This window comes from Pollachius pollachius (genome assembly GCF_949987615.1).
Source record: "Pollachius pollachius genome assembly, chromosome: 18".
Lineage (NCBI taxonomy): Eukaryota > Metazoa > Chordata > Actinopteri > Gadiformes > Gadidae > Pollachius > Pollachius pollachius.
The window spans coordinates 7,366,510-7,389,891 of record NC_136951.1 but is presented as its reverse complement, the minus strand read 5'-3'; the positions used below and the strand labels follow the sequence as shown (position 1 = coordinate 7,389,891).

Genomic DNA, 23,382 nt, shown 5'->3' with positions numbered 1-23,382 from the left:
CTACTTTTGTACTTATCATAATGTCCTGGAGAAGGCAGGTAGCGGTTTTGCATCAGGCCCAACAATCTTTTGCAGACGAAACTCGTTCTTCCGTGCTTCCTTCAACAAGGAGCGGTGTGGAACTGAAGTTGTGCATTCCGACATTTTCCTTCTCCTTTTTGGCCCTATAGGCTGGCCGTCTGCTGCCAGAGTTCTGCAGGGAGGAGCCCCCCCTGATCTTTGAGTGCAACCACGCGTGTTCCTGTCGGAGGACCTGCAAAAACCGTGTGGTGCAGAACGGACTGAGGTACGTCTGAACTGTGCAACAGGAATGCTCCATAGACTGCAAACTATGCACGGTAAACACTCAAAGTCCATCTCACACAATCCCATTCCATTTCCTTTTTGCGTCATGTTCTCTGCATGCCGAAGATAAAAACGCTTTTAACTACGCCTTTTGCGTGCGCATGATGGGTCCCCCGTTTGAAGAGTTGGTTGTAAACGTCCTTAGAAATAAACCTGTCATGTCGGGAAGATTCAATACTCTCATGAACGATAGCGTCGGTAAGGGTCAGGATTACGTAGGCACATCAGCAGGGACGATAATGGTGGAAAGTAGCTATGGTCTTTTTCTGCCATGATCTCAGTGAACAAGATTGTAACCCCCCTTGTTTGTTGTTTATGTCATGCAAATCCGGAAGGTCTATACTGTATACGTGATCTGATGGGCTCTCTTGTGAATCGTCCTCCACTAAAACAAGAAGTACCCGTGGCAAAAATATGTATATTTATTATAATTTCTGTCCTGAATTGTAGCGTGGCTAGTAAAGTCGTGTTGTTTTTTTTGTACTACATCAAGACTTTAATGGATTTAACTTCTAATTTAACGAAGTAATTTGTTTTCAGGATCAGACTGCAGCTGTTTAGGACCCCTAAGAAGGGCTGGGGGGTCCGGGCGCTACAAGACATACCGCAGGGGACTTTTATTTGCGAGTATGTTTTTGTATTTATACATTTATGTAAAGCACAAAAACTCTAACCCTACTTTTTGAAGTAACTAACATAAATCTGTCCATCACTGATTCACTTTTAATCCTAACTGTTTTCTCCCAGGTACGTGGGGGAGATAATCTCGGAGGAGGAAGCTGAGATGAGAAAAAACGATACCTACTTGTTCAGCATGGACAACAAGGTACACACAGTCCTCATTGCAATTGATTGATACCACCTTCCTTTATGTACCTCTGTTTCTGGATAGGGTCATGGCAGTTTTATCCACCAGATGATCGCAACTGCACCTTGTTGATGTGAATGTGTTGAGGTTGACACAATCAGCAGTGCTTCCACATGACTTAATTCCAGTTTCTCTCTCTCTCTCTCTCTCTCTCTCTCTCTCTCTCTCTCTCTCTCTCTCTCTCTCTCTCTCGTGTGTGTCTGTTTTCGATTCTCTCTTCCACACTCTCTCAGCCAAAGGACGTTTACTGCATCGACGCCCACTTCTACGGGAACATCAGCCGCTTCATCAACCACATGTGCGAGCCTAACCTGTTCGCTTGTCGGGTCTTCACCAGCCACCAGGACCTGCGGTTCCCTCACATCGCGTTCTTTGCCTGCGAGAACATCAAGGCTGGAGAAGAGCTTGGGTAGGGTTTTGAAACCAAACGAGGATGGTGAGGGTGTTCACCCATCCCTACTGAAAGTTTCTGGGTTCATTGGGTCCGCCAGTCAATCTTTAAACATCCTTAAGCTAGATGCCATTTATTAGCAAATGCCCTACACTACCATAGTGGCTCCACAGGACCTCTATCTTGATTATTCCCTTCACTTTCCATAGAACGGGTCCAAGTTGATCGTTTTTAAGAGCATCATTTAAATCGCAGACATTCCTTTGATCTACTTATGATGTTCTCCACAGTTCAGTAGGTTTGTACTGTGCCTTTCACTCAGGTATCTACTCTGTTTCCCGGCCTTCTCAGGTTCAACTACGGTGAACTCTTCTGGGAGGTGAAGAGGAAGCAGTTCAGTTGTGAATGCGGCTCTCCGAAGTGCAGGTACTCCTCTGCGGCCTTGGCCTTGCTGCAGGCCGACAGCACGCCGGGCGACCGGCAGCAGCCCAGCACCCTGCCGGACACCAGCTCTTCCCACGGCCCGGCCACCTGAATCCCCTGGATAAACGGGGGGTCCACCTCGAGACCCACGATCTAGCTGGAGGACCAGGCTACACCCGAAGAACCCGTTTCTACCTTGAAGATCCTGGATCTATATGGAGGAACCAGGCTATACCCGTAGATCCTGGTTCTACCCGGACATTCTCGGTCCACCTATAGAACCAGGCTCTAGAGATAGTCTAGAGTACCTTGTCCTCACTCGTCGAACCTGGGTTCCACATAGACAACTCTACAACTTGGAGCTTAGGAACTTGGATCCCCACACGAAGAACCAACTGCTCCCTGTAGAAACTGTCCGGTTCCCAAGCCTGTTCTGCCGTACTCACCACCAGCCACATTTATATGAATAGACACTCACGCATACATACATGAATGTACATGAATACATGTGTGTACTTTCTGACTCACACAGTAGAACATGAATACATGTACACATAAATACACATAGATTGACTCCTTCACTCGCAAGACCTGTACAGTCAGCCACTTCACCTCCCCCCCTGAAAATGATGGGCAATTGCTAACAGGACTGTCAAGCCCATCCAAGACAGTGACGCACACAATCATATGCACAATTCACTTGTGCAGAAATGCACCACTAATTCACCGTTCAAACTTGTGTAATATACCATTAGGGGGCAGTAAAGACAAGCAAACCTAATCTATCTTTTTTTTGTCAAAACAATAGCTTTTTTTCAAAAACCTTTCTTGGGAGTTGCATCTTTTTACCTTGATTTCAATAGAAACTTTGTCCAAATTGAGTAAATCTATTTTCTTGTCGCCACAATTATTAAATTGGACGTTCAGAGAGATGGCATGTTTTTGATGAAGAAGAGACAAATAGATGGGAGCAACTTGGTAGACGTCTATAGTTAATTAGCATGTACCATTCCATCTAGAGAGCCCTAGTCCTAGTGCTTGTATTCCTGAGTTTGTCTGAAGAAATATGCTCTGAACTAGTCGATTTCAAAGATAAACAGTGGACTTCAAGTGGAATTATGGAACAATGAAAAAGTTGTTGGCAAAGTTATCTATGCGTCCTTCAGTTTACTGAAAAAAAGTAGCCTCTCAGAAAAAACATACCATTTAACCAAAATGGGCTGGATATGTTTTCAACAGGGGTTCACATTCTGCCATGGTATAAGAACATCATTTTGATAAAAATCCTTTAAACTCACCCCTGAAAATCAAGATGTGTGGTGCTAACATTTTTGATGTCTCTGTGGCTATAGTTGGTGAAAAGGGGCATCTTGCTACAAAATATCAATTGACAATAAATATCAATTGACGGCAACCAATAGTTCTTGAATCAATAACTTTGCAACCGTTTGATCCCATTCAAGCAGTGATGAGCATGAAAAGGTGCTAAAGAAGCATTTTCTTTGGTTTCTATTTTATATTTTACTCAAGTGAATATAGCTGTAAAATAACGTTTTGTATGTTACCAAACTCTTTTCATTTTTTTTTTTACCTGTAGTTACTGTAGTTGGCCTGTTTTTAGTTATGTTAACAATGGCCAACCTGTCTTTGTGTCTTAAAATGGTATTAGTAAAGCAGTGACTCTTGTGGAATTGATTGCAGATAGACATTTAAAGAAAATAATTAATAAAAAATGCACTTCGGTTTATGTTGTTACATCTCTGGATCCTGTACCTTTCATCTAATTAGTTGTACCTTTTTCAATAAATTTACTACTAATGCATCGATTGAAGTTGTGATTACTGCGATGGCATCCACAATGATTTGATTCTTGTGTAATCCTCTACTTCTAATTAGTTGTGGTTTTATTGTCAGGGCTACCTGTATTGTTGCACAAAGCCAATTAGAAGAATGATGATGCCAAACAAAGTAGTGCTGTAGTAACTATAATATAAACATGTTTTCATGTTTGCATTATCTGGAAGGTGATATAAACGGCATGTGGGCTCTAGCAACGCGGAATTTACATTGGATGTGTTAATGCTGATACTGTCCGACAATATAGTGGTCTCACAGCTCTTTTCTTATCCTGAGAAGGATCACTAAAGGATAAAAATACATTATCCTGAACTAACTCTTTAAAATTTGACAGTCATTTAACTCACTTTTTTTTCTGATTAATACCATTTAATATAAAATATCCTGACATATTAGTTTTGTTTCCCATTTTAGTACAAGTGAACTACACACCCACTATTTAAGAAATTGGATCTCCCAGCCCAGTAGTCTACTAAGTGGGTCTATACACCGTCGCCAGCAATTTCATTTTGATTTGCTTGAGGCCAGCAAATGAAATATGGAAGCAGCTGTGCATCTTCTTTAATGAGTTCAAAATCTAGCAGCTGTTATCTAGCCCTCCTATCTATGTTGTATTTACAACTGCGGCAAAGCTCTTCCAAAAATGATACTGTACTGAATTAAAAATCTCAAGAGTTCAAAGGGGGTTTGGCCTTGCTGGTGGTAACCATGGTAACCGATGCCTACGTTTACATCCGTTGTCCCCGGTGACACCATCAGCAAGTGATGAGAGAGGACCAAAGACAGGAAGTCCCTGGGGAAGGCTTTGTGGAGGCCTCTAGCTAGCCGGTGATTGCTCCCTTCCTCATTACAAAGGCAACAGCGGCCAGAGACCATCATTTAATCAGAGAAAGTTCAGCTCGACGGTTGAAGACGTTTGGTTCCCGAAAACAATTTTCTGTACTTTAGCCATTTCCGCATTCCAAGAGTGGGCAACTTGCTACACAATCATTCTGACCACCCTGTGGTGATAGGAGCAGCAGTGCTCCTTAAGGGCTTTATAAAATACGTTTATTTCCACTTTAACTGTGTTTTACATTGGATTTGAATTGCCACACACGGTTCAGTTATGAAACGAAGCGTTCGCCGCCACTCCAGATGGGACGAGGGGCTCTCCACAGTGGAGTATGGTAAGAGAGGAGAGTTTTGATCGCTGTATTTTTGTGTAACATTTGAGCATTTTAATATCACATTTGAGAATATATAAAATACCTACATTTTGTTAAACAAATAAAAGGTACCTCGATTTCAATATGGTCATGCAAAGTAGGCTATGTTTCAGACAACAATGTGAATTGTCTATACTTTTTGACCAAATGTATGGGTCTTTTCGATAATATGCAGTATTTTGGCCACCTGCCTATATTGTCCTCACCCTTTACAAATAAAGACCAAGCACTTCCAAACATAGTAGGCCTAGGCTAAATATCAAAAGGACACCACTTGATAGCACTTTGACACCCAACTTCCGATGGCCAATTATGCTATAGGCTCGGCCATATATTTCCAGAGCAATGATTATCTAACATCCTTAAAATATTTTTATGAAAGTTAACACCCCGGGATGTATGGGCATACATGGAAGTTAAATAAGATGACCACTATCTTCATCTATGGCCAAATGGTTTCTCTTAAAATGTGTCCCAGCCCTAAGATCGTTTACATCCACCAACTGGAAGTTGCTTACTTTGGGCTCGGGATATGAAGAGACGTGGTCTCAAACGCACGAGCGACCTGGTCCTCGGCAAGCGGTGGTCGATGCGCTCGAGGAGAAGGAAGACTCGCGTGGTGATTCCGAGACGTCACGGAGAGCGGAGGACACGTGTGCAGAGCCACATCATTACAGCAGCGTAGAACAGCTGGGCGAGACGTCCAGGCCGGTGCAAGGGCATGGCGTGCGTGTCATGGTCGAGAGACATGAGGCCCTCAACAGCACGCCGTGGTCAACCAAGTGAGTTCACTGCTTTTTGATTTTTCGATGGTATTTTGTCCAACATTAGGGCTCCTGCCTTCCCTTTAGGCTACTGTAAAACCACACGGTAAATACCACAACGACGATACATTTCACAATAGTAAATGGGGAAAAATGCAACACAAGTTGGCCTAATGTGTCCCAGAACATAATATGACTAATTACGAAGAGATTAAAAGAATAAACAATAACGTAGGCCCCTGGTAAAACTACTATTACCATGTTTTTTTCATTGAACCGCACAGAAGCCGCCACCAGATTGGTTCTTGTTCGAGTCGGAGTGAAGGACTCCGTAGAATAGATCATCTATATTTCCTTGGCAACAAGCAGCCCGATCCGATCAAAATCCCAGATCAAAAATCAATTTCATGATGATCCAGACCTGTGTATATAGCCTTCCTCTGAATTGCATAGCCTACTAAACGATATTCAACACAGAAAGACGTCACTTAACATTCGAATATTTTCATATTCACGAGGAATATAACAGTGTTTTGGAGTTGATTTAATAGTATTAGCTAATTTGATCAAGCATTATGACTGCGCAGTCTCTGGCGTCACAGAATACGTTTTGTGTTCCCTGGAGAAAGATATTTAGGCCCTGCCTCCTAATCAGATAACAATAATAGTGGGAAACATGCTATTAAGGGACGTTCATAAAGGCGTAATCATTATGGAACAAATTCTCCCTGAGAACACCAACCTTATACATGCTGTAGGCCAAAAAGCCTACCAGCCGTGGAAGTCTATTGTTTTTATTAGTAATTTGCAACCAGTTCTAGTATCATCAAACGTTTTGTGTCTTATAAAACACCAGTTTCCCCCACATTCACCGGAGAGTTAGCGAGTGTTTGTGCGCTCACGTCACCGATTGGCCAATCCTGGTCACATGCGCTCATTCTAGTCTAGGAGGGTCGCAGAGCAGCCCCCATACTGAGAGCGACCGAGCAGAAACCAGAGGACCATGTCTCCTGCTCGATTGCTTTCTTAAGAGATATTTTTTTTGCTGTCAAGCTGTGGGAGGAAAAAAAAACAACAGTTTTTTTGTTCCATGATATCGAGAACGGAGCGTTTCGTGAGACTTTCAACTGGTGTTTTGCATGCTGGCATGGTTCTATCATCTTTAGACAGAAGCGATGGGTTTCCTTCAGCGCGATCACACCCCGATCCGGACTTGAGATGGATCCGGCTGCGATCTGAAGTGAACCTTCAGTAGTCTCCTCCATCGACTCAAATCGCTCCCCTCAAGATTTTGCGTTCAGGGGGCAAACTTAGGCTACTTTTCTTTGTTTTTTAATTATCTCGATTCCATGGAAGATGGGTGAATGGGGAGGAACAACAGAAAAAGATTTCCACTGAAGCAGATTTTGTTTGATTTCCTCAACCAGCCTGTTCGTAATAATCACCAATGCTCTGGCTGTGGTTTGGACCGGCGTGCTGGTTGTGATGCTTCTCCCCTCCATTTGCATTGACACCCGTTTGGATTCTCCTTGTTGGATCTGTGCGTTCCCAGAATGGCTCGCTTCTCAGAAGATCTCCCCAGCCGCTATGGAGGAGGTGGTGGAGGCGGAGGCAGAGGTGGACCGGGCGGCGGGAGAGGGGGTGCCCGGGGTGGCGGTGCTCCAGGGGGCCAGAGGATGTACAAGCAGTCGATGGCTCAACGAGCCAGGACAATGGCCATATACAACCCCAACCCTGTCAAACAAAACTGCTTCACCGTCAACCGCTCCCTGTTCATCTTCCGCGAGGACAACCTCATTCGGAAGTATGCAAAACGAATCACCGAGTGGCCATATCCTTAATATCATCCTTGATTCGGTTCAAGAGTGAACCGAAGTGGTGTCAAACGTGTTTGTATATGTCGCTTCGAGCTTGGACTGAAGTGTTGATTGTGGCGTGTTTCAACATGAGCGTCTAAGTAGAACAACACAGGGTTTTTACTGAGATGTATAGAAGAGACAACTCGTCTATAGCCTCCAATGAGTTGTAGTTAGATGGGTTGAACGACTGCTCTTCAGACTCGGTTGAATGGCCGCCTGTAGAGCACCGCTTTCCGCTTGCCTCTTAACGCACCTGTCGCTTCGTATCTGGGCGTCGAGCAAAGTTAGCTGCTCTTGTATCGGCTTTAGTAGCCTCTTTGTTTCTGTCTTGTGTCGCAGCCTTGTTCACCTTAAACCCCAACACCTCGGACCTGGCTTCGGCTGTGTGTTAAATAGTTGCATTGGAAGACTTTCGCACAACTTAGGCCTGATACAACATCGTAACTGTCTGCTCGAATAGGTAACGGCGCTCCTAACTTACGTCGTTTGGTTAGCGACGTGATGATGAATTGGCTAACCGTACGTAACCTAATTCAATATGTTGAGATAAATACATGGTTTCGTGACTAGCGCCCATGATCAACTGAGCATAGATGGTCGAGTTACGCAGGGTATTTTTAATTTGACAAGCATTCAGTCGTGCTTACAGTTTTACAAAAGAAAATATTATTTATATAAGCCTACGTCGAGTTGGGACCGTTGCTCGGACGTCGCTAGAACGCCTCGTGCTGCTGTCCGCGGTGCTGAACGCGCCCACGCGTCCGCGCGAGCCGAGGCTTTGGAGCAGAGAGGGCGCATGACAAACGAAAGCAGACAGCTGGATTGTGTGTGTGTGTGTGTGTGTGTGTGTGTGTGTGTGTGTGTGTGTGTGTGTGTGTGTGTGTGTGTGTGTGTGTGTGTGCGTGTGTGTGTGTGTGTGTGTGTGTGAGAGATAGTTGCAAGAGCGTTCACCCATCAAATGAAAAAAGAAACGCCTATCAATTTTTTGTCTATCCGTGGCCTTGCGTTGATCTGTTCTTCCTCCTCTATTCAGGGACTCACAATTAGGACAGCAACAGCTCTTATCACATAGGCTACAGCCTACTTAGGTTGTTTATTCAAACCAGAGCTGTGCTTGTTGTATGACGCTGATACAGAGTGCTAGTCTCACGGGCAAATTTCACTGTTTGTCTCCTCTTAACGGCCCTAGGTCTCCCAATTCCCTTTTCACTTATACTTTGCAAACGTTTGTCTTGCATTACCAGTGGGAAATTAGTGTGTAAAAAATGTATTTCCTGATTTCCGAACGTTTGGAAAGAGATTAAATGGGCCAGCCACCTGGAAAGATCAGGTGTCCAATATTTGTTTTACCCTCAAATGTTTTGAGCTTGCCCTGGGGCACGGGCCAATGTGTTTTGTGCAAGTATGCCGAAATGTCTATATTAAATATATATATAGTTAGACCAATATAATATTATAGTTGTTTCTAAATAGGGGTATGATCCCAAAAACAATACAAACTTTTTTTTTGTCCAATTCCTGGAATTCCCAAACTTTGAATATTGATTAGATATTTCCCATTTATCTTTTCAAGTTATTTGATTGCTATTTTCCTAGAGAAGATCATATTAAATAGTTTTTCTTTATTGAAAAACTAGAAAACAGAGCAATTGAATTAAGAAGCAACAGAAAAATCAACACATCATCAAAAAACACCACAGTCCGCTATTATTCCCTGACCCACACTGTTTATAATCTACATGACTGATGACTGTTGATGGAACTGAGAAGAGCATTGTGTTTCCCTTAACTGCACCCTCCCACTCCCTTCGAGTACATGATCCTCTCCACCATCATCGCCAACTGCATCGTCCTCGCCCTGGAGCAACACCTGCCCGTCAACGACAAGACGCCCATGTCCGAACGACTGGTGAGTGTCCATCTTGTCTATCGATCCTGTAGTAGTGACATCACAAATGGGAGTGTCCAGACAGTTTTAAGATGGATGGATCACGTTCTAAGATTGATGAATTAATCCATCTATCAGTCAAGACTGCCAAGTGAACAGTATCCACTTGTATAGGCTGATCTATCTATCGTACATCTGATGGGACTGGACACTCCCATTTCTGATGTCCCAATTGGGTTGATAAATGGCTTGTTAATGCTCTTAAGCATCACAACTTGGGTATCAATAGACTGCCTTTAAAAGTGGGACAAATGTGTTTTTGAAATAATTTTTGAAATAGCTTGTAATGGCTAATAAACATCACACCTGGTGGTCAATAGGGGGCCTTTAAGTTACAGAAACACTGGACTGACATCTCAGATCCATTTCATATGTAAGTCTCTTTGGCTAAAACATCTTCTAAATTAATTATATAGATAGAAGTACTTTGCTGCACGCCAAACCAAACAGACACTTGTTTAGAAACAGAATCATAGTTGCGTTCCACCGATGGAGAACATCCCCTCCTCGTGTCTGCCAAGTCCCTGTGATCTCCATCATTCTCCAAGCAAACTCGGCAAATGAGCGGATCTTCTTTTTTCACCCAAGGATAGAAAACAAAATGTGCTACTTATCTGGCATCAGATTACAACACGACTGCTTTACTCTCTCGCTCTCTCCTTCTCCCTCCCCGTCTCGCAAATTAACACAACGAGTGGTCTTTTAATTAGAGAGCCGCATCCTGCTATTATTTATGATCCTGCGTAAACAACGCTGCCGCCGTCGAGTCTCTAAAGTACGCGGCCGGCTCAGACCCCTTAAAGGATCTCAGATCCATGGCAGGTCTTTAGCGCCCAGGCCTTAATGCCGCTTAGTACACAACGCATCTATATTCCTCCCAACCATTTTAGATGTATGCATAAATGATGCTAACACACTTCCACTGCCGCCTATAACAGCATTCGTCTTTCCGATTCCTAAACCACCTTCCAGCTAAATTATTACGCAACACCTCTGATTGTTTTTGTCTAGGACCCTAGCGCACGTAGATCGTGTGCTCTGCTGAAGGCCTGGTTATTATTCTCCATACGTCCGTGCTTCCAACACCCTCAGACGCTGACTTGAGGCCAAACTGTACTTCAATGTCAGAATGCTGAGCGTAGTCTGCCAGAAGTCACTCATTCAGCGGCGTCTGGTGTTTTTTTAATATTTGAGGATCATGTGTTGTGCAATCACACATGTCGCTTTCGGAGAGGTAACGCGTAAAATATAGCAAAGTAACAGACGAGAGCTCGGTGCTGTGAATCCTTAAACATGTATTTGACTTTGCAAAGTGAAGAAAAGCTGTTGCTGTTGGTATTGGAATGTCAAACAAAGCCATAATCTGTTTGAACACGGTGGAGAATCCAACCCGTCTGTTGCACCCAGAGTCGGGTCGATGCTGGGTTGGGCTTCAAAGCTCAACTCCATAGGAATACATCGGAAATTCCAACACTGAAAGCTTATCATGGTTTGCTATGGCGGGGGGCTATGTGGGATATGGCGGGGACATACAGACTCCCAACCTACCTCCGCAAAGATTAGACGTAGAAGCATCACATGAGCCCTATCATTTGTGATGGGGGGCCTTCAGCAGCATGAATCCAAGAATTACCTGGTCTTCAAGCTGCTGAAGGCCCCCATCAGATGTCCATCATTGCTCTAAAGCCTCCGTGGATTACGTGGGATCATCTTCCATCTAAACGTGTCTGGGCCAGGCGGACGTTGGTGTTAGAGATTGACTTTGGTGGGGCTGGTGACGAGGTTGTCACTGTGGCTGTCAACGTGGCTGAAGTGGTTCTCGGGCCTGTCATCACACTGGGTTACGGGGGCGTGGGGGAAATAATGTATTTGTAGTAGTAGCACACACATGCACGCAATTACACAGGCACTTACACACTGCACACACACCGCACACACACCACCTTCTCGATCTATAGAGGGTGTTGAAGAGAGAGAGAGAGAGAGAGAATACTGTATGAATCCCATACGGCAAATACAGGGCATTTTAGAAGACGTCATCATATAGAATAATCTGATACGATGTATGCTATATACTTTTTGCCCTCAAGCACAAAGAAGCTCCCATCAAGTCATTAGTCCTGGTCATCTTGCTCAGGAATTAAATAGGAGACCTCTTTCTCTCTCTGGCTTATTCTTTTTCTCTCTGTTGGAGTGTTCACTTCATTAGCCATGCTCTAATATTTAACAAAAAGATCTCCCTCCTTCTCCTCCCCCTCTCTCCTCACTCTCCGCTCTCTCCCTCCACCCATTTCTCCTCCACTCTCTCTCTTTCTTCATCTCTCTCTCTACTCTTTCCTCTCACTCCTCCCCCACTCTCGCTCTTCCATGTCCTCTCTTTCTCCCCTCCCTCTTCTATCCCCCCCCCCCACCTCCCTGTCGATCACCCCCACCCCTTTCCCCCATGCAGGACCACACAGAGCCCTACTTTATAGGAATATTCTGCTTCGAGGCGGGCATCAAGATCATCGCCCTGGGCTTCGCTTTCCACAAAGGCTCGTACCTGAGGAACGGCTGGAACGTCATGGACTTTGTGGTCGTCCTCACCGGGTAAGTCCTCTGTCCCGTCCTCCCTCCATCACTCCCTACCTCACCCGATGGCCGCTGGCTGTGTCAGCTTGAGATGGACGGTATGTGTGAGAGAGAGAGAGAGAGAGAGAGAGAGAGAGAGAGAGAGAGAGAGAGAGAGAGAGAGAGAGAGAGAGAGAGAGAGAGAGAGAGAGAGAGAGAGAGAGAGAGAGAGAGAGAGAGAGAGAGAGAGAGAGAGAGAGAGAGAGAGAGAGAGAGAGAGAGAGAGGCGGGAGTGAAAATGGGCTAGATAGAGGGGGCGAGAGGTCAAGAGAGAGAGAGAGGGTGCGAGAGAGTGGGACTAAGATGCTTTAGGTGGACTAAGAGAGAGGGTGAGATGGCAAGAGAGAGAGAGAGAGAGTGTGTTTGTGCGTGTGTTTGGGTGAGAGAGATAAAAGCGTGCTTTCTTTTGTATGTGCTCTATGCCTTGAGAGTGTATACTATAGCTCTGTGCAGCATCATTCCAATTGCTTCCCAGGCATGGGAAAGTTGTTGTGAGAAAACAGACCTACATAACCGTTTTATTCAGAGAATTTAATAATAATGGAAGAGCTATGAGAGGGTGGGATGAAAGCATTGTTGGGTTTGCGGCTGAAAAGCTTTTTATAGTCTCTGTTCTCGTGTCGTTTACTACATGATAACTAAACATGATGATTAAACATTCATGATGATGTCATATACTACATAATACGACATGATAATTAAAGATTCATGATCACTTCCTACACTACCCTAGCCTGACGTCGCCAGACCAATTCGCAAATGCGTATTAGTCTGGAATTCTCTCAGTTCATTTCAAAGGAGCTTTCTAGATGGGCGCAGATTACAATTCTATTTTTAATAAATGAATTTCATAACCCCTCATAATTTCACATTTCTTATTCACTTTACTTAATGCACCTGATTTTATTATCTTTGAATCAAACCTTGCCTTAATTCATCTGCAGAATGTTTGCTGTGTTTCAATTATGACGTTGGCATTACGTTTTCCAACCGTTTGGTTTTCTTTAGAAGTGATGTAATGGTTTGACCTTTGACCTTGAACAAGGTGTTGATGGTACATGTCAAACTGAGACCTTGCAGGGACACTGCACGATCCTTCAGGTTCTGATGAAGGACAGTGTTTCTCTGTGTCCACAAAGTCTGGTAACTACACAAACGTAACTCAAAATATAAAACGAAGCACAACACATTTACCCTCTGTCTTTCTCTGTTCTTCATCAATGTATTGATTTCAGAGCATTGATTATGTGTCAGGAAAATGGCATGGGGTAATAAAGTACTGTGTTATGCACACACACCGATCGTCTGAACATTCAACCAACAAACCAACCAAAGATACCGAACATGCAAACGGCTGAAACTTCTTTCTGAGCAAGACACTTATTGCACGTATAAATCTTTCATGAAGCACCACTAGTCCTGGTGTCGACGGCATTGATGGTTTCAGATCTGTTCCTATCACGGCTCCCTGTCCGCCAACATCACCCCCACTGAATCATTACCCTCAGAGCCACCTCCACTCTCATCATCACCATACTCATCACAAGCCTTCACTCCTTCAACACCCTCATCACCAAACCCTACCACCACCTCATCATTACCAACCTCATCATCAACCCGCCACCACCACCATCATCGACTTACCACCCTCCTCCTCATCACCAACACTACCACCAGCACGATCATCATCCCTCACCATACCTGCAACACCACCCTGATTCTCACTTCTCAACCCTCAACCATCATCGGACCATACTCCACCAACCATCAACCTCATCACCATCATTATCCTGAACACAGCCTGAACACAGCCTGAACACGGCCTAAACACGGCCTAAACACGGCCTAAACACGGCCTGAACACGGCCTAAACACGGCCTAAACACGGCCTTAACACGGCCTTAACACGGCCTAAACACGGCCTAAACACGGCCTAAACACGGCCTTAACACGGCCTTAACACGGCCTAAACACGGCCTAAACACGGCCTTAACACGGCCTTAACACGGCTTAAACACGACCTAAACACGGCCTAAACACAGCTTTAACACGGCCTAAACACGGCCTAAGCACGGCCTATGCACGGCATAAACACGGCCTAAATACTGCCCCAACACAGCTTCCCCTATGAGCAGGATTGTAGCTAACAGTCTGTCCTATTGCTGGTGGTAAATAGAAGAGCTGGTAGAGATTATTGTTACAGCGTCGTTAGCGCAAGGGCTCTCGCTCTGATTCATGATGTAATTAATTGCAATTTGAAAAAATCTATACGCAAATAAATCAGTACGAGGGATAAACGCTGAAATGAATGAGGATTGAGGGGAGAGCAAAACAGGAACATATTTCTCTTTGTATTATATGTAAACACATCCAGCATTGCGTGACCAGACTTTTCCATTCCCCTAGACTGGGCCTGTTTCTGCCAGCCTGTCCCCGACTGTATCTGTCCCAGGAATGACCATGTTTCAAGAAAAGAATTGTTTTCAATTTGAAAAATATTTTTTTAATTGGCAAAGATTCTAGCTTGCTCATGAATAATAATTTAGAGGCAGTTTGTAATTAGTCTCCTTCTATCTGATAGGCTTTGAAGCAACCTGACTATGCGGGGGTCTATATATTGACCTCATAACATAGGCAAGAATGATCGATCATAAACATTAGGCATCATAGTCAACCATTGGGTAAGTACTGCTCGATATTCTACTACAGTGCTTCATTTACATGATAAGAATAGGCACATAAGAAATGTGTCCCATTTATTTAATTTCAGAAAGAATAACATCAGATATTATGTTGATATGTGGACCGCAAAACTACATATTTCCTCTTCTGATCATCTTAATCTAGCAACAACCTAGCACAATGTGACCGATCTCTAAGTAATTTAGACATCACTGGATAACCTCTCTGCAGATCAATCCTGTGTGTGCGTGTGTGTGTGCGTGTGTTAAATATTGAACCCTTGTTATCAATATTAAAGTTCCTCATTGATTTAAGCCGTCACCATTGTAATTAAGGCAAATGATTGAAATGTGCAATTTTACCTTTTCAGACTGGGGGAAATGAATCACAAAATGACTTTGTATATATTGAGCTATTAAATCATGTTGCATTACAGCAACCAGTAGCGTCATTACTCTACCTAAAGATCAATATTAGCACTACTAGCTAGCTTGCGTTAGTCAGTTTGGTAACCTTGGACTAACAATGCCAGTATGACTCGAGTCCTAATGAAAGACTCTAAATAGTAGCCGTTCAGAGCAGTGGCAAGACTCTTATTAGTGATTTCCCACTGAGGGTCCATGAACCAGAGTGGGCAGTGAGAAGGATCCGGGGGGAATGTACAAATTTATTTTCTAATTCAATATTATTTAGCTAGTTACATTCTGTGCCATTAATGAATGAATTAACTCATTTTAGAAGCGTTTTATGTCATTTTTGTTGAAATTGTCTTTAAATACGAATCAGTAAATTAAATGCTTTGTCAAAGAAACCGAAAAATGATCTGTTACCTACCCGCCTACCTGGTTGCACTCTCCCTGTGAACTCCTTGAGCATGACCAGAGTCTTCCATTAGGCGAGGCAGACCTACTGCCCATGATAGTTAGAGCTAGTCATGTGTTTTGGGACAGTGGCTTTGGAGGGAGACCTGAAAGGAGGGGTGGGATCTTTTTCAGTAAGATACTTACTGATACTTACGAAATCTAGAATACTCTGGCTGGTTTCTCTGAATTTCCATCCCTAGCAACAGTTAAAGCGCAAACTAAATTTGACTTACTACCACTGTTATATTCCAAGATTCTTTCTTTTAATTACATTTGTAATGCTTTATTCATTTCCTCCCACTCCTCAGGAGTGTACTCTGGCACGTGACGGATAAGGATCTTTTGTCGACTACTTTAACTGTAGCTGTATTAAAGAAGTATACTATTCTGTCTTCGGTGAGATTTCAAAAATCAAAACCCCATTTATAACGGACTGAATAATTATTGAATTAATGATGAAGAGATAAAATAAGACAATACCAAATTGATCTCTGAAGAGTGCCAGCTAGCAACTTCAGGACAGTAGAATAAAGTAAACATGTTAAAACTACAAAAATTAATAAATAATAATTATTAATCAAGCAAGAATAATTTAAACACAGTTCATCAACCAACCAATCATCAACCTTGCCCTGTCCATCTGTCCATTTCCTCCTCCATACACATCCCTCTCCTATTCCTGACTCAGGTGTGTGGGTGTGTTCGGCATCACTAGAGAGCCGTGTGTGTGTGTGTGTGTGTGTGTGTGTGTGTGTGTGTGTGTGTGTGTGTGTGTGTGTGTGTGTGTGTGTGTGTGTGTGTGTGTGTGTGTGTGTGTGTGTGTGTGTGTGTGTGTGTGTGTGTGTGTGTGTGTGCGTGTGTGTGTGTTTACTTCAAAGTTTCCCCATTTCCTTTCATCTGTCTTTGGTAGCAAAATGGCCGACACAATAGGGGGGGCTTCAAAGTATTTGTAGAGCGAGACCGGGTGAGGGGAGAAGCGAGGGGATGGGGGATGTGGGGGTCTCTTTAACCCGTCCATGCCCCTGCTGGGTGAATAAAACGCTCCCTTTCAACAGCTGCCAAGAAGCTGCTGTCTGATCGCTACACCCCGGCCCTCTTGAACAGCTACAGGTGTACATGGAGATCATCTGTGTGTGTGTGTCTGTGTGTGTGTGTGCGTGTGTGTGTGCGTCTGCGTATGCAAAGCAATAGCAACGTGGCCGTGGTGGCGTCTTAATTTCCCCATTTCAAAGTGTTGTATTTCGTCTCTGATTGATATGAGACCTATTCATACCCTTCACCGACTGCCGCGGTGACGCACAGTGTTCTATCTTTCAGCACAGTCTGCCAGCACACTTTGGGGTTGTGTTTCAGTTGGACTGGTGTGACTCGTCGGTTTGGCCGATTTGACGTCCGTCCAGCGTAGAATATCTTTCCCTCTCCATTGCACTGGGTGCCCCGGTGGAACAAGTGTAGAGGTTGTGTCGGAGGGTTGGAGGTGGTGTTGGAGTTGGTGGAGGAGGGTTGGAGGTGGTGGTGGAGGAGGGTTGGAGGTGGAGGTGGAGGGGTGGAGGTGGTGGTGGAGGGGTGGAGGTGGGGTGGAGGGGTGGAGGTGGAGGTGGAGGTGGTGGAGGTGGTGGTGGTGGAGGAGGGTTGGAGGTGGAGGTGGAGGGGTGGAGGTGGTGGTGGAGGAGGAGGGGTGGAGGTGGAGGTGGTGGTGGAGGGGTGGAGGAGGGGAGGTGGTGGTGGAGGGGTGGGGGTGGGGTGGAGGGGTGGAGGTGGTGGTGGTGGTGGAGGGGTGGAGGTGGAGGAGGGGTGGAGGTAGGGTGGAGGGGTGGAGGTGGTGGTGGAGGGGTGGAGGTGGAGGAGGGGTGGAGGTGGAGGTGGAGGTGGAGGGGTGGAGGAGGGGTGGAGGTGGGGTGGAGGGGTGGAGGTGGAGGTGGAGGTGGTGGTGGAGGTGGTGGTGGAGGTGGAGGTGGCAGAGGAGGGGTGAGATGGTGGTAAAGGGGTGGAGGAGGGTTGGAGGTGGTGGAGGAGGGGTGGAGGTGGTGGAGGAGGGGTGGAGGTGGTGGAAGAGGTCTGTGTTGGGAGGTTGGAAGGTGGGGCACCAGGGCATGCTGTGTTTTCTCAACCTAATGTCAGTCCAGCTGGTTCTGGATGGGTGCTTTGTGGATGGAGAGAGAAGGAGAGGGGGAGGGGGAGATGGATGGATAGGGAGAGGGAGAGCCGGTGATGAGGAACGGCGCGCTGGTACGATAGCGGCTGCTACATCTTCAACACACACAGGAGTGGGGGGAACGGTGTGTGTCTGTGTCTGGGGGCTGAAGAGAGGAGAGGTGATTGCACTTGAGCCAGAAGATTCTGGGTCCCAACCACAATGCCTGTATCTAACACGCACCGATACCTGCAATCCAATGACATGAATCAAAGTCAAGCTCAATGCAAGTTGCATAAGACAACAGCGTCCACTAAACGACTAAACAGTGAACGTTAAGTCATTCAATGTAATGTACTGTAAATCCTCCCCGACGTGAGTGTACGGCCGTGCTCCAAAACATGATCCGAACTAACCGAGTTTACTGACAGAGAACGCAGGCGGCCTATGGATCCAGAAAGCCTGTGTTCACCAGGGCTGGTCCAATGAAGTTGTTGTTCTGAGGTGCGATCCTAGCAGAGAACATCTGCGGAGTGTCTGAGAAATCCCTACCGAGCTAATCAGGGGCGTAGCGGCGGCGTTCTGATGTACACACACCGAGGTCCCGGGTAATAACGTAGCACTGCCCAGAGACTAGGGTTAAATTCCCTGGTTAGGGAGGATGGTGTATCCCTTGTCTTCCCTTCTCTGCTTGACGAGATTGATGCAACATCTATGCTAGCGTGGGTTGTTATTCATGTTGAGATTGGTATTTACACGCTTAAATGTTAGACGTTAAACACTCAGATTGATGGAGGGACGGAAGGATAGATAGATGGATGCAAGGATAGAAAAATTTATGCAGGATAAATAGAGATAGATGGACCGATAAATAATAGATGGATGGAAGGATAGATGGAGATAGATGGATATAGATGGATGCAAGGGTAGATTATGATAGTGTGGACACTATCATGATCCTATACACACACACACACACACACACACACACACACACACACACACACACACACACACACACACACACACACACACACACACACACACACACACACAAACAACTGTTATTTCGAAAAACAATCCAGTACACCTCATGACAAAAGAGCTGCAATTCCTGCTAAAACACTCCTACATGTTCAAGCTTCTCCCCAAACACCTAATAACAAATTTAACTTTCTTCTACAGACAGTGGAAATTATAAATTTGATATTTTATCTCTATGTTATGCACTTCTGGGACTCCAGCGTTGAGAAATCATTCATCATAATTGCTTGGTCGGAAACTACTGTGGAGTTTATCTTTTCTCAGGTTATTATGAGTATTGATGACTAGTCTTTTTTTTTATGTGTTAGTATTTTTTCTATCTTGACAATAGTAGTCTATGCCGCTTTTCCCTGTTATTAAAACAATACCATAATTTAGTTTAAACAGGTGTAACCTTAAAAAAGATTGACAGTCTTCGCAAACCATTTTCTGAATGTTCTACTCTGCTCCATCTCAAATTGCGTCTTTCTGTATGATGGAAGTGTCTTTTTGGAGGCACTTCGACGCCACGAAGAAGGTACACCAACGAGGAAGTTGTACGCTAATATATAGCATACACTATGTATTGGTACATTTTCAAATAGCTTGTAATGGTTATTTATCCACACACCTTGTCATATAAAAAGGCCTTTTAACAGTTATTATAGTTACATGCAAGCAGTAGTGTGCAACATGTGTGTGTGTCTTTTGTTTTTCTGTGTGCGTGTGTTTACCAGTGTGGTTTCTGTGTGCGTGCGCATGTGCATACATGGTTTTGTGTGTGTGTGTGTGTGTGTGTCTGTGTGTGTGTGTGTGTGTGTGTGTGTGTGGGGGTGAACCATAGTGGTTACGTACAACGTGTTATGAAACTAGCTTGTGTTAGCGCTGACAGACACATGAAGGACCAAAGCAGACATCCATCAAGCGCACCAGACAGACCTCTGCTGCTGCATTTGTTCAGAGACGCATGCACTCACGCTCAGAGACATGCAGACACACGCGCACCCCAGCTCACACACCTACACGTAGGCCCACACACACACACACACACACACACACACACACACACACACACACACACACACACACACACACACACACACACACACACACACACACACACACACACACACACACACATGCTCACACAAAAACTTAGATGCCCTCACAGATAGAGGCAACACAAACACACCGTCAGATAAACATAGAAATAAACACACACAGACGCATTCATACACACAAACACACACATACACACACACACACGCACACACACACACACACACACACACAATCACTGACGGATAAACAAATATAAACACACACACGTCCACGTGCACGGCCACATGACGCTGTCTCTCCGTGGTGCTGGCTGCCAGGGTTCTAGCCATGCGTTGAGCAAAGTGTTGCATGAGTGTCCCCATTCTGTAGGCAGAGGAAGTAGACCGCACCAGCCGAATGTCGGCCTGGCAGGTTCCCTTTACACATGACTCGGCACACAGCTAACCACCGGCATCATTGTTGTTTTGTGATCAACAAGTCGTCCAGACGAAAACATAGAACAAACAGAGGGCGTGTGAGGGACCGTATGTCCTGTTTAATAAATATGATGAGTTCTTCGGAAGAATGCGACCAGTCAGCGTGAAGAAAACGTTTTATACCCTTGGAGATATTATGTATAAGGGCAAGACATCCTCACAGAAAAAAAGTTATATGGCTGAAGATGAACTAGATATAGATGGAAAATAAGTCTGTGAAATATCTAACACCGACCTATCCCTTTAGCAGCTCTTGCTCAGGAAGTTACTCCAAGCTTTGTTTGTTCAATTCCTTGGACGGTCACAGTGCTCAAAGCCTTCTTGATGTGGTATGTGGTGATGAGGACTTGAAATATCTTCATTCAGAGAGAGATCAGTACAAAAATGAACAATTCAATTTATTGTTGTAACAACATTTGGCAATTAGACACCCTCACGGTTTTTTCCAAGGGATCTATGAAGTCTGCTGGGAGATGAGATTCCCACTGATTGAGACTAGACACTGGTGGTGGTGGCGTTGGCGGTGGGGACTATGGATGGAGTTTCTTGGCTTCGGAGGACACCGTCTCTTTCTTCGTAGACAGATGGAGCCTAGTCCCGGGGGGGTAGGGATGGAGGAGGGCTCCTACAAGTCCCAGTGAAAACCACAGAGACGAGCATGAATGAGAGATGTAGATATACAATATCGTCAGATGACCTGATTGGTCATTGATTGAAGATGATGAGAAGGAGTCTGCAATGACTGTGTTGAAATTAAGCACCCAGACATTGATAGATGAGAAATAGAAGGGGAATGTGGTCTTCCTGGTTTAACTTCTTCTTTAGCTACATTAACTTAAAGACGAAACATTTGAAAATGTTGTAAATGTTTTCAAGTGCAATCTGTTCCAATATATGAATCTCAAACAGGGGCTATGAGATGTGGCGTGTAGTACTCAACGCTAGCATTAAATAAAGTTAAATGACCAGCCAGTTGGAAAGAAGGACTGTTGTTGACCGGGACACTGGGCTGGTGGGCTGAGCTGACCTTCCACATACACCACAACAAACACTGGAGGGAGTTGGGCGAGGGATGCTGAAAGCAGCCAGTGGGGGGTCAGAGGTCAGCCAGCTAGTTGCACAACAGACTCAATGCCACCACAGATCTTCTGGAGTGTTCTAGCTCTGACATAACTTCCATGGCCTGATCTCTCGATGGACCATCATGGACAATCATGTTAGATTACTTTACCATTCAGTGTTGATTCAACAAGCAAGGGTTCAAAGCAAAAGCATTTTTTTTTTTTACAGTGAATCTTTTTATGGACAAGTCATTTAGGAGGTAGTTATATGTTAGAGGATCTTTCTCAAGGAGCTCTTCAGGTTAGGTTGAAGACTTGGGGCAATTGAGCCCATCATCTTTTGTTCCATGACCCAAACACCCCTAACCATTACTATACTGCCCCATTCACGGGGCTTCCCGCATGCTTTGTCTTCTTTGTCTATCCATAGAGATGTTACCAAGTACCAAACTGTGAAGTTATTTCCTCACTGACTGTTGTTGAGTCTTCCTCTCTCCCCATGCATTCTGTCATGCTCTGTTGAGGGAACATTTCTTGATGGCATGTAGTGATGTGGTTTGGGATAGAGGTTGGCTGGCCTCAGGAGTCTGCAGTAACAGTCACAGCGTGGACAATTGTTTTTGATTGCGACAGAGAACTCTAGTACGGAACAACAGGAGTTGTTATTCCTGCCGCCATATTGTCTTTTCCAGCGCCTCTTCCCAAGAAGGAGAATGTGAAGATCTTGGTTTAGGCTTCAGTACCAGTCCATCTATCTTGGAATGGTAAGCTGCGACCTGCGTTGTGAAACCTCACCCAGGAGAGCGCCCGCAAAGCTCAAAGGCACACAGATTCCACCGCCGCCTGGGTCTCAGAGCTAGAAGGCGGCTGGCTTCTAAACCACGCTATCAGCCGACTCCCAGCTGTTTTCTAACGCCTTGATATGCCATGTCGTTGCACCCAGGAATATTGCAGGAGCACATTTTATAAAGTTGTTTACACTTGATCGCATTACTGATATGTGATACACCGTATCAATGTGATAACAAAGCGAGGCCCGCCAGGCCTGGAGCCGGCAGGACCCTGAAGATGGTATACAGTGTGAACACCCTGATTAAAAGCAAAGAATTGGCAGCCGTTTGACTCCTAATGGATGTGAATTAAAAAAAACCTTTGATTTTCTTTTTATCGACCATTATATCAGACTAAGATGTTCCATTTGTTAGCTTTAGCGCACCATTCTTTCCAGGGATTCGGCATTAGCACACAGAGGGATTTTTCCTCGCATCGAATAAACAGATGGGTTCCACTTAGAAAACAGCACCACAAGAACAGCACCACAGCGATACTTCCAGCATTGAGGAGAAGCGCGGGGCCGCTTCAGCCGGGCCCCCTATCCGTAACACCGCATCTCCCCGGGGCCCTCTTCGGTTCATCTGGAAGCAAAACACTGTGAATATTGAATATGCCCACAGAGTCCGTTTGTCTCATGGCCCAAGCGCCTCCATTTATTCCTTCTGAGTGCTCCTAGGAGGCCGACCTTAGCGGCGCAAAGTGCACAGCCCCCTCCCCGTCCACTTCCCTCCTTCCCTCCCTCCCTCCCTCCCTCCCTCCCTCCCCACCTCCTTCCTCCCATCTTTCAGCACCTCTATGGTCAGCGACTCTGTCTTAATGGAAGTGGCTCCCCTGGGTCTCTCTTCTGAGAAGACCTGTACTCCAACACGGGGGGGAAAGTGGCTTTTTGAGCTGCTCGCTGCTGGTGGCTGGGGGTCTAGCAGAGAGCGATGCCTGTGACGGGGGCGCGGGCGGGGGGGGGGGTGGAGAAACTG

At 45.1% G+C, this 23,382-nt stretch overlaps 2 protein-coding genes across 2 annotated transcripts in view; both read left to right on the top strand.

Moving 5' to 3' along the window:
• The window catches only part of ehmt1b (euchromatic histone-lysine N-methyltransferase 1b), a gene marked incomplete at its 5' end in the record, with an annotated part of 28,334 nt that extends 24,536 nt beyond the window's left edge, over positions 1–3,798 (top strand). The window contains 5 exons of the mRNA XM_079755837.1: positions 171–286; positions 886–972; positions 1,093–1,171; positions 1,447–1,622; positions 1,956–3,798. Coding sequence (XP_079611963.1) covers positions 171–286; positions 886–972; positions 1,093–1,171; positions 1,447–1,622; positions 1,956–2,139 — 642 coding nt within the window. The 3' untranslated portion in view covers positions 2,140–3,798. The remainder of the gene's footprint in view (positions 1–170; positions 287–885; positions 973–1,092; positions 1,172–1,446; positions 1,623–1,955) is intronic.
• A 1,095-nt stretch (positions 3,799–4,893) lies between these two features.
• cacna1bb (calcium channel, voltage-dependent, N type, alpha 1B subunit, b) overlaps positions 4,894–23,382 on the top strand; it is a 126,743-nt gene continuing 108,254 nt past the window's right edge. Inside the window, exons 1-5 of the mRNA XM_079755900.1 lie at positions 4,894–5,053; positions 5,571–5,874; positions 7,409–7,687; positions 9,519–9,624; positions 12,113–12,252. Coding sequence (XP_079612026.1) covers positions 4,993–5,053; positions 5,571–5,874; positions 7,409–7,687; positions 9,519–9,624; positions 12,113–12,252 — 890 coding nt within the window. The 5' untranslated portion in view covers positions 4,894–4,992. The remainder of the gene's footprint in view (positions 5,054–5,570; positions 5,875–7,408; positions 7,688–9,518; positions 9,625–12,112; positions 12,253–23,382) is intronic.